Consider the following 11822-nt stretch of genomic DNA (forward strand, 5'->3'; position numbering starts at 1 on the left):
GTAGGAAGCTATCTGTATGCTGAAATATTTAGAGGTAAAGTTTCATGTCTCTAATTTTATTTTTAAATGGTTTGGCAAAAAATATATGTATATATAGATAAAGAAATACAGAAGGTTAATTGTTGGTGGTGGGCATATGACTATTCACTGTCCTATTATTTTGTATACTGAAATTGCTCATAATGATTTTATCCAAATACCACATCTCATCCACACACCCATAAAAAATCCTCAATTTGTTCATTAGATCCATTAGATGAATATTCACTTGCCTTATGTAAATAAACAGAAGGGACAAAACAGTAAGAAACCGGCCCTACTTACCTCTTGTAGATTACTTTAGTTATGGACTTTCATTCTGACATTTTGACCATAGTGGTAGCAGTTTGACACTGACATTCCACAGAAGCTTGTTCAAACACAATCTGTTACTTTTTAAAATTCTTCTTTACTAATATATTCTCTAGTTTTGGGGGGGGGGGTTATTTATTTATTTATTTGTTTATTTTTGGCTGCACTGGGGCTTCATTGCCACACGTGGGCTTTCTCTAGTTGCAGCGTGAGGGCTTCTCATTGCAGTGGCTTCTCTTGTTGCGGAGAACGGGTTCTAGGCGCGCGGGCTTCAGTAGTTGTGGCTCGAGGGCTCTAGAGCACAGGCTCAGTAGTTTTGGTGCATGGGCTTAGTTGCTCTGTGGCATGTGGGATCTTCCTGGACCAGGGCTCGAACCCATGTCCCCTGCAGTGGCAGGTGGATTCTTAACCACTGCGCCACCATGGAAGTCCCAGTAATATATTCTTAAAAAATACAAAATCCACTCACACATCCATACACGCATGCAAGCATGCACACACATGTATGTGTTTAAAGGAGGAAAGGAGTAATATATCCTAGATCAGATACTTTGGAGAATTCTTTGGGTATGAAGGGTCAAAACTGTGTGTTTGCTTAATAAGGCATAAATTCTTGGTAACGTGTTAAAAACTCTTCTTTTTTCCTTCCAATCTGTGGTACTGATAGCTGTCGACTTGCTGGAGAAGATGCTTGTATTGGACTCAGATAAGAGAATTACAGCAGCGCAAGCCCTTGCACATGCCTACTTTGCCCAGTACCATGATCCTGACGATGAACCAGTGGCTGATCCTTACGATCAGTCTTTCGAAAGCAGGGACCTCCTTATAGATGAATGGAAAAGTAAGTCATAGCAGGATGAACATCTAGCTTGAGAACTTAGATTTAAAAATCTTTCCTAGGTGAACCACTATCCAAAAGCTGTGTGGGGGTGGTGGTGGAATTTTTTCTGGTTATATCCAACTCGTTAAAACTTGTAATGAGGGTCTCTAATGCAGAATGAGTATGTTCCTCTGATAGAAACTGTCTGTTGTAGATGACGACACTCTGGACCTTTGAGATGCTTCTGTCTGGTCTGATTTTGTGCACAGCCCCTCACGTCTGCATAGAGCTTTGAGGTTCTCAGAATTTCTGCATTTATACCATCTCTCTGAGCTAAGTAGGGAATAGGGAATTTTTACAAGTGATAGAATTGGGGCGAAGAGAGTTTATATCATATCTCTTACCTTAGACATAGTTAGGGATGCAGCCAGAAATGGAACCCAGGTCTCCCATGCCCAATCTCATATCCTCTCCATAAAACACAAATTCAGAACTCGAGTTAAATCCCAAAAGCCAGGATTATCTGTTGCTGTAGCGTGTGGGATTGCTTTGCTACTCTTGAGCATCTTCTCCAGAGCTTTAAAGAGGAGGCACTAGATGATGAAAGAAACAAGAAAAATGGTTCTTTTATATGTATCCTTGAACTTCTGTGTAATCACACGTTCCATTAGGATATTACACACAAGCAATGAGGCAATTATTTGAAGTAGCCCATCGAACCAGCGGCCTGAACAGGGAGGAAGGATCTAGAGCTTAGAAGTTAGGGTGCTTGCCAGCAAAGTGCATAGTCTAAACTCTCACGTCGTACTTTTCCTTCCCAATTTCTAGGCCTGACCTACGATGAAGTCATCAGCTTTGTGCCACCACCCCTTGACCAAGAAGAGATGGAGTCTTGAGTATCTGGTTTCTGTTCCGTTGATCCCACTTCACTGTGAGGGGAAGGCCTTTTCATGGGAACTCTCCAAATATCATTCAAGTGCCTCTTGTTGCAAAGATTTCCTCCATGGTGGAAGGGGTGTGTGTGTGTGTTATGTGTGTCTGACTTTGTGGAGGGTAAGAGATTATGAGCAAACTATCACAGTGACTTTACGTGGAGTGACAGATGCTCTGTGGCAGCCTCTGCTTGCTCTTGTTCGTGAGAGTCAGCTAGGCGGGCAAGAGCTGCCATCTTGTAGGGTTTGTTAAATGCAAAGTGAAAAATATTAAACATCCCAGACCCCAGTCATGCTTTTGCCATTTTGGCCTCTCCTGTGGCCCCACCTTGACGGTGGAGGTTAGACTTGACCACATCCCACAGTGGCATAGAGAGAAGGCTCACACCTTCTGGTTGCTTCACACCTGGAGCTGTCCCTCAGCGATGCATCAGCCAAAAAGGACCAACTGGCTTCTGTGCACTAGTCTGTGATGAACTTGCTTAGTGTGATTCTCAGAACTCAACAGCTGTACCTGAAACTATAAATATGTCTGTGCCTTAAAAGGAGAGAAGAAAGTGTAGTTGGTTAGGAGAGTGCAGCGGATGAAGTTCTGAGCCAGGCAAGTAGTCAGGTTGTTGGACGGCCACTTGTGAACCCGAAGTGGCCAGGGAGCCTTCAGAGGCGCCATGTGTGAGCATGCGTATATGTGCTTCTCTCTTTTCCTCCCTCACGCCCACAACCCCACCCAGGTGTCGTTGCCATTTCTCTGCATACCCACCACCTTCAGTGCAGAGGTTTCTTAAGTACTGGCCCCAGTAGTCAGAAGCTGGTTCTTGCTCTCAGTGTACTTCCTGCGTGCTCTTTATTCCTCGCAGAGTGATGATGTGTTTTGCACGTCTTGCTATTTGAGCATGCACGGTTGCTCGTCCTGTTCTCTTCCGGAGGCCCTGGTGCCAGGCAAGTTTGCCAGTGAAGACCTTGTGGGTAGTTCAGAATCCACGTCACCTCAGCTGATGCTATGGGCAAGTGATGTCATCCTCTCTTCAGCCCCCAGTGCTATTTTGTGTTGAACACAAGTGATACTCCAGGTGCTTTTGATGTGAAAACTATGAAGAAATGGAACAGATGGATGTATAGCATTTCCATTCTTGCCATCTGGTTTTCAACAGACTATTTTGGGGGAGCTGTCAACCAGGAAAGATCAGGGCTTGTCCCAGGAATATCTCAGACTTTGGAGAACAAGTCATTCTCTTCACTCCCAATAACCAATGCTAAGAAATGCTGAAAATCAAAGTGAAAAATAAAAGCTCATGAGGCCAGAAACTCCTTTTGCTATCTTTGTCTAAATATGGTTATTTTTTTTAAAAAAGTAACGAGGTGTCTTTTCCACCCTTTGGAAAAGGGGCTTCTCGGCAGCTTAACATTGACTTCTTGGTCTTGGTTCGTGGAGAAATAAATTTTGTTTCAGAATTTTCTATATTGCAGGAATCCATTGAGAATATGATTCCTTTTGATGGGGAGAAAGGGCAAATTATTTTAATATTTTGTATTTTCAACTTTATAAAGATGAAATATCCTCAGGGGTGGAGAAGAGTTGTTTTCATAATTTTCTGAATTTCAGGCATCTTGTGCTACATAAGGGCCCATACATTTAAACCTTTTGTGAAAGAAGAAAGCGTAGAGCCACTTCCGGTGTTGGCTGTGTGACAGAATCTTGTATTGGGGCCAAGGTGTTTCCATTTCTCTGTCACAGTGCAGTGACACCTGCACTCCAGAGGGACAGGGTAGGACCCCCACGTGAACTGGAGCGAGAAGGAAGGAGGCAGCTGATGGTGATCACACCTCACCCGGGATTCGCCCCCTCTTTAAAGGAAAATGAACGCAGAGGCCTCATCTCCTTTATGTGCAGTTCAAATCCTCGTGATCCACAGCAGGATGAATTTTATCAGCCATGTTTTGTTGTAAATGCTAGTGTGATTTCCTACAGAAATACTGCTCTGAATATTTTTTTCATAAAGGTCTTTGCACATGAGACCATATACGTGTTAAGAGGCTGAACGCGCCAGGAGCCTGGACTCAGCTGGAGCCTGTGGAAGAGCTCCTTGGTCTCTGAGCATAATGCTCCCATCTCCTGACTTCTCTGAACAGAAAACGAAAGAGAGAATGAGGGAAAAGTCTATTTTATTTGTACTCATGAACTTGGCTGTATTCATTTATGCCATATAGGATGTCATACAATACCACTGGTTAAAATAAAGCCTATTTTTCAAATTTAGTGAGTTTCTCAAATTTATTATATTTTTTCTCTTGATTTTATTTAATACACAATAGAGCATTCTATCAGTTGTCTTGCAACTGTGGCCTGGCATATGTTTCTGACAGACCTTAATATTACTCCTAAAATGTAGAAAACATGTATAGAGCTCCTTGCTTGTACATTTTATGGTTAAGCAGGCCAGAGTCTTTGATGTGGATGGCCAAAGCAAAGAGCAAATAAACAAGGTATAACACTACAGGCTACACTTGGGTGTCAGCGTGGCCTGGGACAGGGGTCAGCATACTATGGCCCGGGGACCAAATCCAGTCTCCCACCTGTTTGTGTAGCCCACTAAAAGGGGTTTTTAGCTTTTTAAATGCTTGAAGTCAAAAGAAGAACAGTATTTTTGTAGCATGTGAAAAATAATGTAAAACTCAAATTTCAGTGCCCATAAATAAATGCTGAATCAGAACACAACCACACGTTGTTTATGTATCGTCTGTGACTGCTTTTGTGCTACAACAGAGTTGAATAGTTACGACAGAGACCATATGGCCTGCAGTCTGAACTATTTACCCTCTGACCCTTTACAGAAAAAGTTTGCCGACCCCTGGCCTAGGATTTCAGATTCCTCATCTGAAACATGAAGTTTGTTTAAATATGCTTGAGTTCTTTTCAGCTTTGACATTCCAAGACTATCTGTAGAAAGTTATGCTTTTATTTTAAAATTGTAGGCAGAAGGTTGTATGTGTACATTGTTTATAGACTTCTGAGCAAATGTATTTGATGACTCGTCATATGGCCCTTGACAACAATATTCTTCAAAACTACTGGACTGCATCACAAGATTAAAGAGTCACGAGGTCTCACAGCTGTTCCCAGGGCCTGTGCTGGTGGGCTTCCTTCCTCAGTGGCCCCAGAATGCCGACTGACAGGGGTCCCAGGGTGGGTTGTGAGGCCCAGCCTGTGAGGATGTTGAGACTGTGCAGCTGGGGGTTTTGTCCTGTGCTGTCTGGTCCCTGGCTGGCAGCTGGGAATGATGGCAGGGATAGAAGGCAAAGCAAGCACAGGCTCTTGTCTTCATTCTGTCCTCAGTGACTTCTTAAGGAGGTAAGAGAAAAGAGACCCAGTTGTGACATGTGATACATCAGCCCCTGTAAGGATCAGACAATGGTAGGAAATATTTTGCCTTCCCATACCAGAATCAGCACCGGGACACAACCTTCCTCCCAGGCTGCTGAGAGCAAAGGGCCTGTTTAGCTCAGGGAAAGGGTTGACACCAGAAAAAGCTCACCTAAAAGTGAATCCACTTAAAACGGGGACCAGAATTTCATTGTATATGGTGGGGATTCGGGGAGAGAGGGAGTCTAATGGGGACTTTCATCATGAAAACCAAATGAAATTATAAAAGCTTGTAATTTAAAAAAATTCTTATAACAAAGAAAGAATCAAGTGTTTGTTTTTCGAGTGAAACCATGTTTAGTATCCTACAGTATTCTTTCCACCTGATTTTTACAGCATAATCATAGAGGGAATTTTTTCAAAACTATTTGAGATCTGGGACTTCCCTGGCGGTCCAGTGGTTAAAAGTCCGAGCGCCCACTGTAGGGGGCACAGGTTCGATCACTGGTCGGGGAACTAAGATTCCACATGCCACTCAGTGGCAAAAAAAAAAAAAAAAAAATTGAGATCTTCCTGTTTTCCTATGGACCTCAGTCTCTTCATATTCACATTGTCCTTTTTTATAAGTGATCACCTTGGTGATCACCTTATCACCTCTCCCTTTATTGTCATCCTCTGAGTCTGCCAGATCCACATTTTTCAGTGGCTTTGCTTGAGATTTGAGCAGTTTTCTAGCATTATTTGTCAAGTTCATCAAATCCACTCTTTTGCAAGATTTGCAGTTATTGCAATTAATCTGCATTATATTTGTGTCATTTGTCATATTGCTTACCATATAATCAATTAGAGACTAAGAGGACTAGAACGGGTAGGATAGGCACTTGGCGCCTTATCTCGTGCAGCACACGCTGGGCCTCACCCAGGTCCCAGCCCCCCTCCACTGCTTCCTTATCATCTGGTATAGAAACGCACCTCCACCCTCCGGAGAGAAGCAGGCCGACGAAGGGCTACAGCAGCTACCTTCTTCCCTCCCTCAGCCTCTCTTCAGCGCCTCTCTCCGTAGCTTCATGTCACTTCCTCTCCTTCTCTGTGGCACTGCTCTAAAGGCACACTGCTTTCTCTGTCTCCTGGTCTTTGTGCGTGATATTCCCTCTGCCTAGGACCCCCTGCCTTCTCCTGCCTCACTCCTCTGGGCCAACTTTCCCTATCACTCCCTCTAAATCTTCCCTGAGCATCCCCAAGCTTGCATTAGGTGTGGCTTCTGTGTGCTTTTTTTTTTTGGTACTCATCTACATTGATCAGTGGTAGCACTTGTCACATTGCTTTGTCATTGCCTGGTGTCTGTATCACTTGCTCAAGAGAAAAAACATGAAGCTTAAGGACACAGACTCTGGAACCAGTCTGCCTGAGTTCAAATCCCAGCCTCTCCATCTCCTATTGGTACAATCTTGGGCAAATTATTTTTCTCTCTGAACTTATCTCACAGGTTCACAGTCCTCATTGTGAGGATTAAATGAGTCAAGATATGTAAAGCCCTTGGCATACAGTAAGTGCTCAATAAAAGTTAGCTCAGGGCTGTATGTCCTTGAGGGCACAAACTCTCTTGTGCACTACAGTGTCCCCATCACCTAGCATGGTACCTGACACACAGTAGGCATCTCATCTTTATTGACTGAGTCAGTGAATAACTCATCTTTTAATCACTTGCAAATCATCTTGTCCTGTTTCCTGTTTTTACAATCGACAGTCTGCAGTAGCAAAGAACATCCAAAGAAAGAAACCAAATATGTAAAGATTATCTGCCCTAAGAAACCTTGCCATGTGCAAGTTCCCAGTTTAAGAAGACACAAGTGTTAGAATTAGTTTCTGATTCTCTTGGCTCCATCTTGCCGTGTAATTCAAGTTGGATGCACAGCAATTTAATGAATTGGAACAAGAATCAAAAGATTATTGAAGATGGCTAAGGGCCATGATCTAGAAAATTTGTTTCCCCATCCATCTGCCACTTTAAAGTGAAAATATCAGGGAAAAAGAAGGGGAATTGGAAGTCATTAGGGTACATTGCACCCTCATTCAGCCATTCCACAAAGAGCTATTGGGTAACTTTGATGTGTCAGGCATGAGAACATGGGGAAAAAAATAAAGGTTAGATTCCTGCCCTCCTGCAGCTGACGTTCCAATGGGGGAACAGTCGTAAACAATGACTGTACCATTTCCCTGGCACCATAGAACAGAACCTCCGGGCGTCTTTTGCTGGTGGCCATTTCTGGGCCAGATGCACCTTTGATTTCACCTCCATGGCACTCAGCAGACAGGGAGTGGGATTTTCTAGTGGGAGTCCTGGGCCTGTGTGTCCTCCTGGGTGTTACCGTGACCTGATCAGCTGGCTCCACTTGCAGGGCAGCCGACGCAGCCGTCTGTTGCCGGTTGTGAGGTGACGTCATTGTCTGTGCCAGTGCACGAAGGCCCATTTCAGCCCCACCATTGCTCAGGCGTGACCCAACTCGAAGCCACAGCTCTGCCTGGTGACAGAGGCATTGCCTATCTGATAATAGCTGCTGACAAAGTGTTTGTGGTAGGGAGTATCCCCATATGGAAGCTGTTCTCTCCCCTGACAAATCGTACCCTGCTCCACACCCCACCCAGCCTCTCCCCAGCCTCCATGGGAGTCAGGTAGCCACTCCACGTGTTTCCGTAACTTGCACCAAGCTGATTAGTGTCAAAGCACCTACCATTGTACTTTTTCTAACTACATATTATTCTTTCACGACACACGTAAAACGTGTTTATCGCTGAAAATTTTTGAATGTAGCTAGGTAACCTCTATTACCCCACTACCGGGAAATAAGAGCTGTTGGCAGGTTGGTGTAACTCCTAAAAATTTTCCTAAATCTGTAAAGATATATAACTTTTATAAACACAGATGCATATAATTCAGTCATCTGCGTCAATAAATGGTGTTGAAACAACTGGACACCTCCTCCTTTCCTCCCTTTAGCTACAATCACTTGCAGGCAAATCAAAGATTTAAATGGAGAAAGGCGTTTGAAGCATGTCACAAAGCCCAGAAGCCACAAGAGAAAGGCTCGTGATTTTGACGACACAAAAACTGTAAAACTTCCATACACTGGAAGCAGTTTGGCAGGATTTAGTAAAAGTGGAAGCTACACGTCCCTATGACCCTGTGTTTTACTTCTAGGTAATTATTCTAGAAAAACTTTCCCATATGGGCTCAAGGAAATGAGTATGGGGACTTTTCACTCAGCATTATCTGTAATAGCAGAGAGAAAAAACAAAAAGCCTGGAACAATCTTCAAAGTCCATCAATGGGAGAATAGGAAAGGGAATTCCCTAGTGGTCCAGTGGTTTGGACTCTGTGCTTCCACTGCAGGGGGCATGGGTTCGATTCCTGGTTGGGGAGCCAAGATCCTGCGAGCCCCGCGACATGGCCAAAAAACAGAATAGAAAAATAAATTGTAGTGCATTCGTGTGACGAAAGAGTACACAGCAGTGAGAACAAATGAACTAGCATGACTTTGCCTTCTGCTCTCCCCTGCTACCCGACCCCACCCCAGATTTCGTCTGTGTCCCAGGAACAACTGGCAATGTCTGGAGACATTTCTGTTGGTCACAGCTGGGGAGTGGAGGGTGAGCTACTGGCATCTAGTGGGCAGAGGCCAGGGACGCTGCTCTGATGCACAGGGCAGCCCCTCACCCCCACCACACAAAGAATTATTGGGCCCCAAATGTAAATGTCACTGGTGCCAAGACTGAGAAGTCTAAGCTAGATTAAATCAACATGAGTGGATCTCGCCAACAATCTTGAGTGAAAAAGGAAATTGCAGAATTATCTAGCTTGATATTTTTATAGATACATGCATATATAGCACAAGTAAAAAGCACATATGGGAACGATGTGCACCAGCTTTCCAAATCTGGAACAATCCATCCAGGCATTTTTTTCTTTATTCTTTTCTCACAATGCTGGAAGCGTCTCTTTATTGATACAGAAGATAAACAATACAGTAATAGTGTGTGACCCCTTGCCTGCTTTATGTAGACTAAATCCATCCATAATGGAATTATCAGGAAAGATGAGGTGCACATTTTCACCCTTTTAATAGCAAATGGCCAACCAGTTCTAACAGCTGGTACCAATTTACGCTCCTACCTGCAGGTGACAGTGTGTTGTCATTCCCTGTTTTGCTCTGCCTCCCTCACTAGGGTATGAGCTTCCTGAGGACAGGATACATGACATCCATCCACGTCTCCTCCATGTCTTGATAGGTACTCATTGGTGGAATGGATTAAGGCTTTTACAACACATTGCTGAGTATGTACAGAGAACAGAGAAAACTAAGACATTCATGCCCTCAAGAAACTTACAGTTTAGTTTTGTTTGAAAGTTAACTGACAGTTCAAGTCTAGGCCTGCTGAGCCATGATCCTACAGGAGTCAGAGGAGGGAGAGCGCCCGTGGGCAGGAGCAGCCTGGCAAAGCCAGCCCAAGGAGGTGCTACTGAGCCAGGTCTTGAGGCATGAGGGTCCACCCCATCTTGGGCAAAGCAGAGAACTGGCATTCCAGGCGGGCAACAGCTCAAGCCAAGCTGTGGTGACAGAGGTGAGTAAGGCATGTTTGTGAGATACTTAGAATAGAGGTTGTTTGTGCACAGGTGCCGTGGAGGATCTGATTAGCAAGGCAGGGCCCAGATGAGGGCAATCCTTGTCCAGCAGTCTAAGAAGTTTAAGCTTTATCCCAAAGGCAATTGGGAGCTAACAGGGTGGGGACTGACGAGGAGGCAATGCTGCTCTAACCAGGAAGATTAGTCACAGCTGGCTCGCCTGTCACACCTGCTCAGCCTGGCTCTCAAGCCGCCCAACTGGTGCACCCTCTCCAGGTGACCAGAGCTGGAGCCCCAGCCCCCTGCATGTTAGGAAGGGCAGCCTCAGGGAAGTGTGAGGGAGGGGAGGCCTGACAGGGCCTGTGAGGCAGGGCCAGGGGGTCCAGCTGGTGGTTTGTACCTGAGGAGTCCCTTACTCATCCATGTTGCCACACCTTTGCTTGGGCTGACAGGGGTGCCCTGGAGCTGCTCATGGTGGTTCTTGGGGGCTGATTTTATGTACCTCTTCTCAATTCTGTGTTCACTGATGTCAGGTTGGTAGCGTGAACTTGGCCATGGTGGGGGTATTTATACCACAGAGATTGACAAACACTAGGCATCCCCCAGCGCTGGTTGTCCCACATACCACTGGCTTTTTCCTTCTGGAAGTCACGGGGATTCAGTTATTAGATTTGAAGAACGGCAGGAAAGGAGTTTTTTTTTTTTTTTTTTTTTGGCCACACTGCACAGCAGGCAGGATCTTAGTTCCCCGACCAGGGATTGAACCTGTGACCCCTGCAGTGGAACCGTGAACTCCTAACCACTGGACCGCCAGGGAACTCCCGGGAGATTCTTGTTTAGGGAAGCCAAATGGAACCTTTAGGAAAATGAGTGTCTGCCAAATAATGGAGGCACCATCAGGAGAATAAATTCAGATTCCAAGCAGGTAAAGGCTGGCCCTTCACAGGCACCATCCAGTGCAGCTGAGCATAGTGGTTACCAGCACTGACTCTGCAGCGAGACTCCTGGGCTTGAATCCTGGCTCTGCTATTTATTTACTAGCTGTGTGACCTTGAGCAAGTCACTTCACCTCTCTGTGCCTCATGTTTGTCGTCTGTAAAATGAAGGGTATTTGATTTTTTTTTTTGCGGTATGCGGGCCTCTCACTGCTGTGGCCTCTCCTGTTGCGGAGCACAGGCTCCGGACGCGCAGGCTTAGCGGCTATGGCTCACGGGCCCAGCCGCTCTGCGGCGTGTGGGATCCTCCCGGACCGGGGCACGAACCTGTGTCCCCTGCATCGGCAGGCGGACCCTCAACCACTGCGCCACCAGGGAAGCCCTGTCGTATGTAAAATGAAGGGTATTATTAACCCATTTCATAGGGTTCTTGAGAGAAATGAGTTACATGTACATAAGCTCTTTGAACGATTTTTGGCAAGTAATTAGTGCTCTGTCAATATTTGTTAGATACATAAAATAGAAAACTAAGTATTCAGAGAGGCAGTGTGACTTACTTAAGGTCACACAGCAAGTTAGAGGCAGAGTTGGAATCATCCCTACTAGTCTTGTCTGGATTTCTTTGACCTGACAAGTGTTGTGGGGATGATCCATGTGTCCCAGCGTTGGATTTTTACATAGAAAGGGTGGAGCAGGCAGACCCAGTGGCCTCTGCCCCGGAAGAGCAGGCTGTTGAGGTATCCTCCGGGTACACAGCCTCCTCTTCCTGGGGCAGGTCACACAGGAGCCCAGGCAGCACAAC

General features: G+C 45.3%; 1 protein-coding gene across 3 annotated transcripts in view; it reads left to right on the forward strand.

Annotated features, from left to right (window-relative positions):
* Positions 1–4349, forward strand: part of MAPK14 (mitogen-activated protein kinase 14) — a 72833-nt gene extending 68484 nt beyond the window's left edge. For 2 of the 3 annotated variants that reach the window (XM_082849048.1, XM_082849049.1), the window contains exons 11-12: positions 1019–1192; positions 2000–4349. In XM_082849048.1, coding sequence (XP_082705174.1) covers positions 1019–1192; positions 2000–2067 — 242 coding nt within the window. In that variant the 3' untranslated portion in view covers positions 2068–4349. Of the gene's footprint in view, positions 1–1018; positions 1193–1385; positions 1468–1999 lie in introns of all 3 variants that reach the window. The other variant, XR_014326551.1, reaches the window with a different exon arrangement.
* The last annotated feature ends 7473 nt before the right edge of the window (positions 4350–11822 follow it).

The sequence above is a fragment of the Leucopleurus acutus genome (assembly GCF_964270905.1).
Source record: "Leucopleurus acutus genome assembly, chromosome: 10".
NCBI lineage: Eukaryota > Metazoa > Chordata > Mammalia > Artiodactyla > Delphinidae > Leucopleurus > Leucopleurus acutus.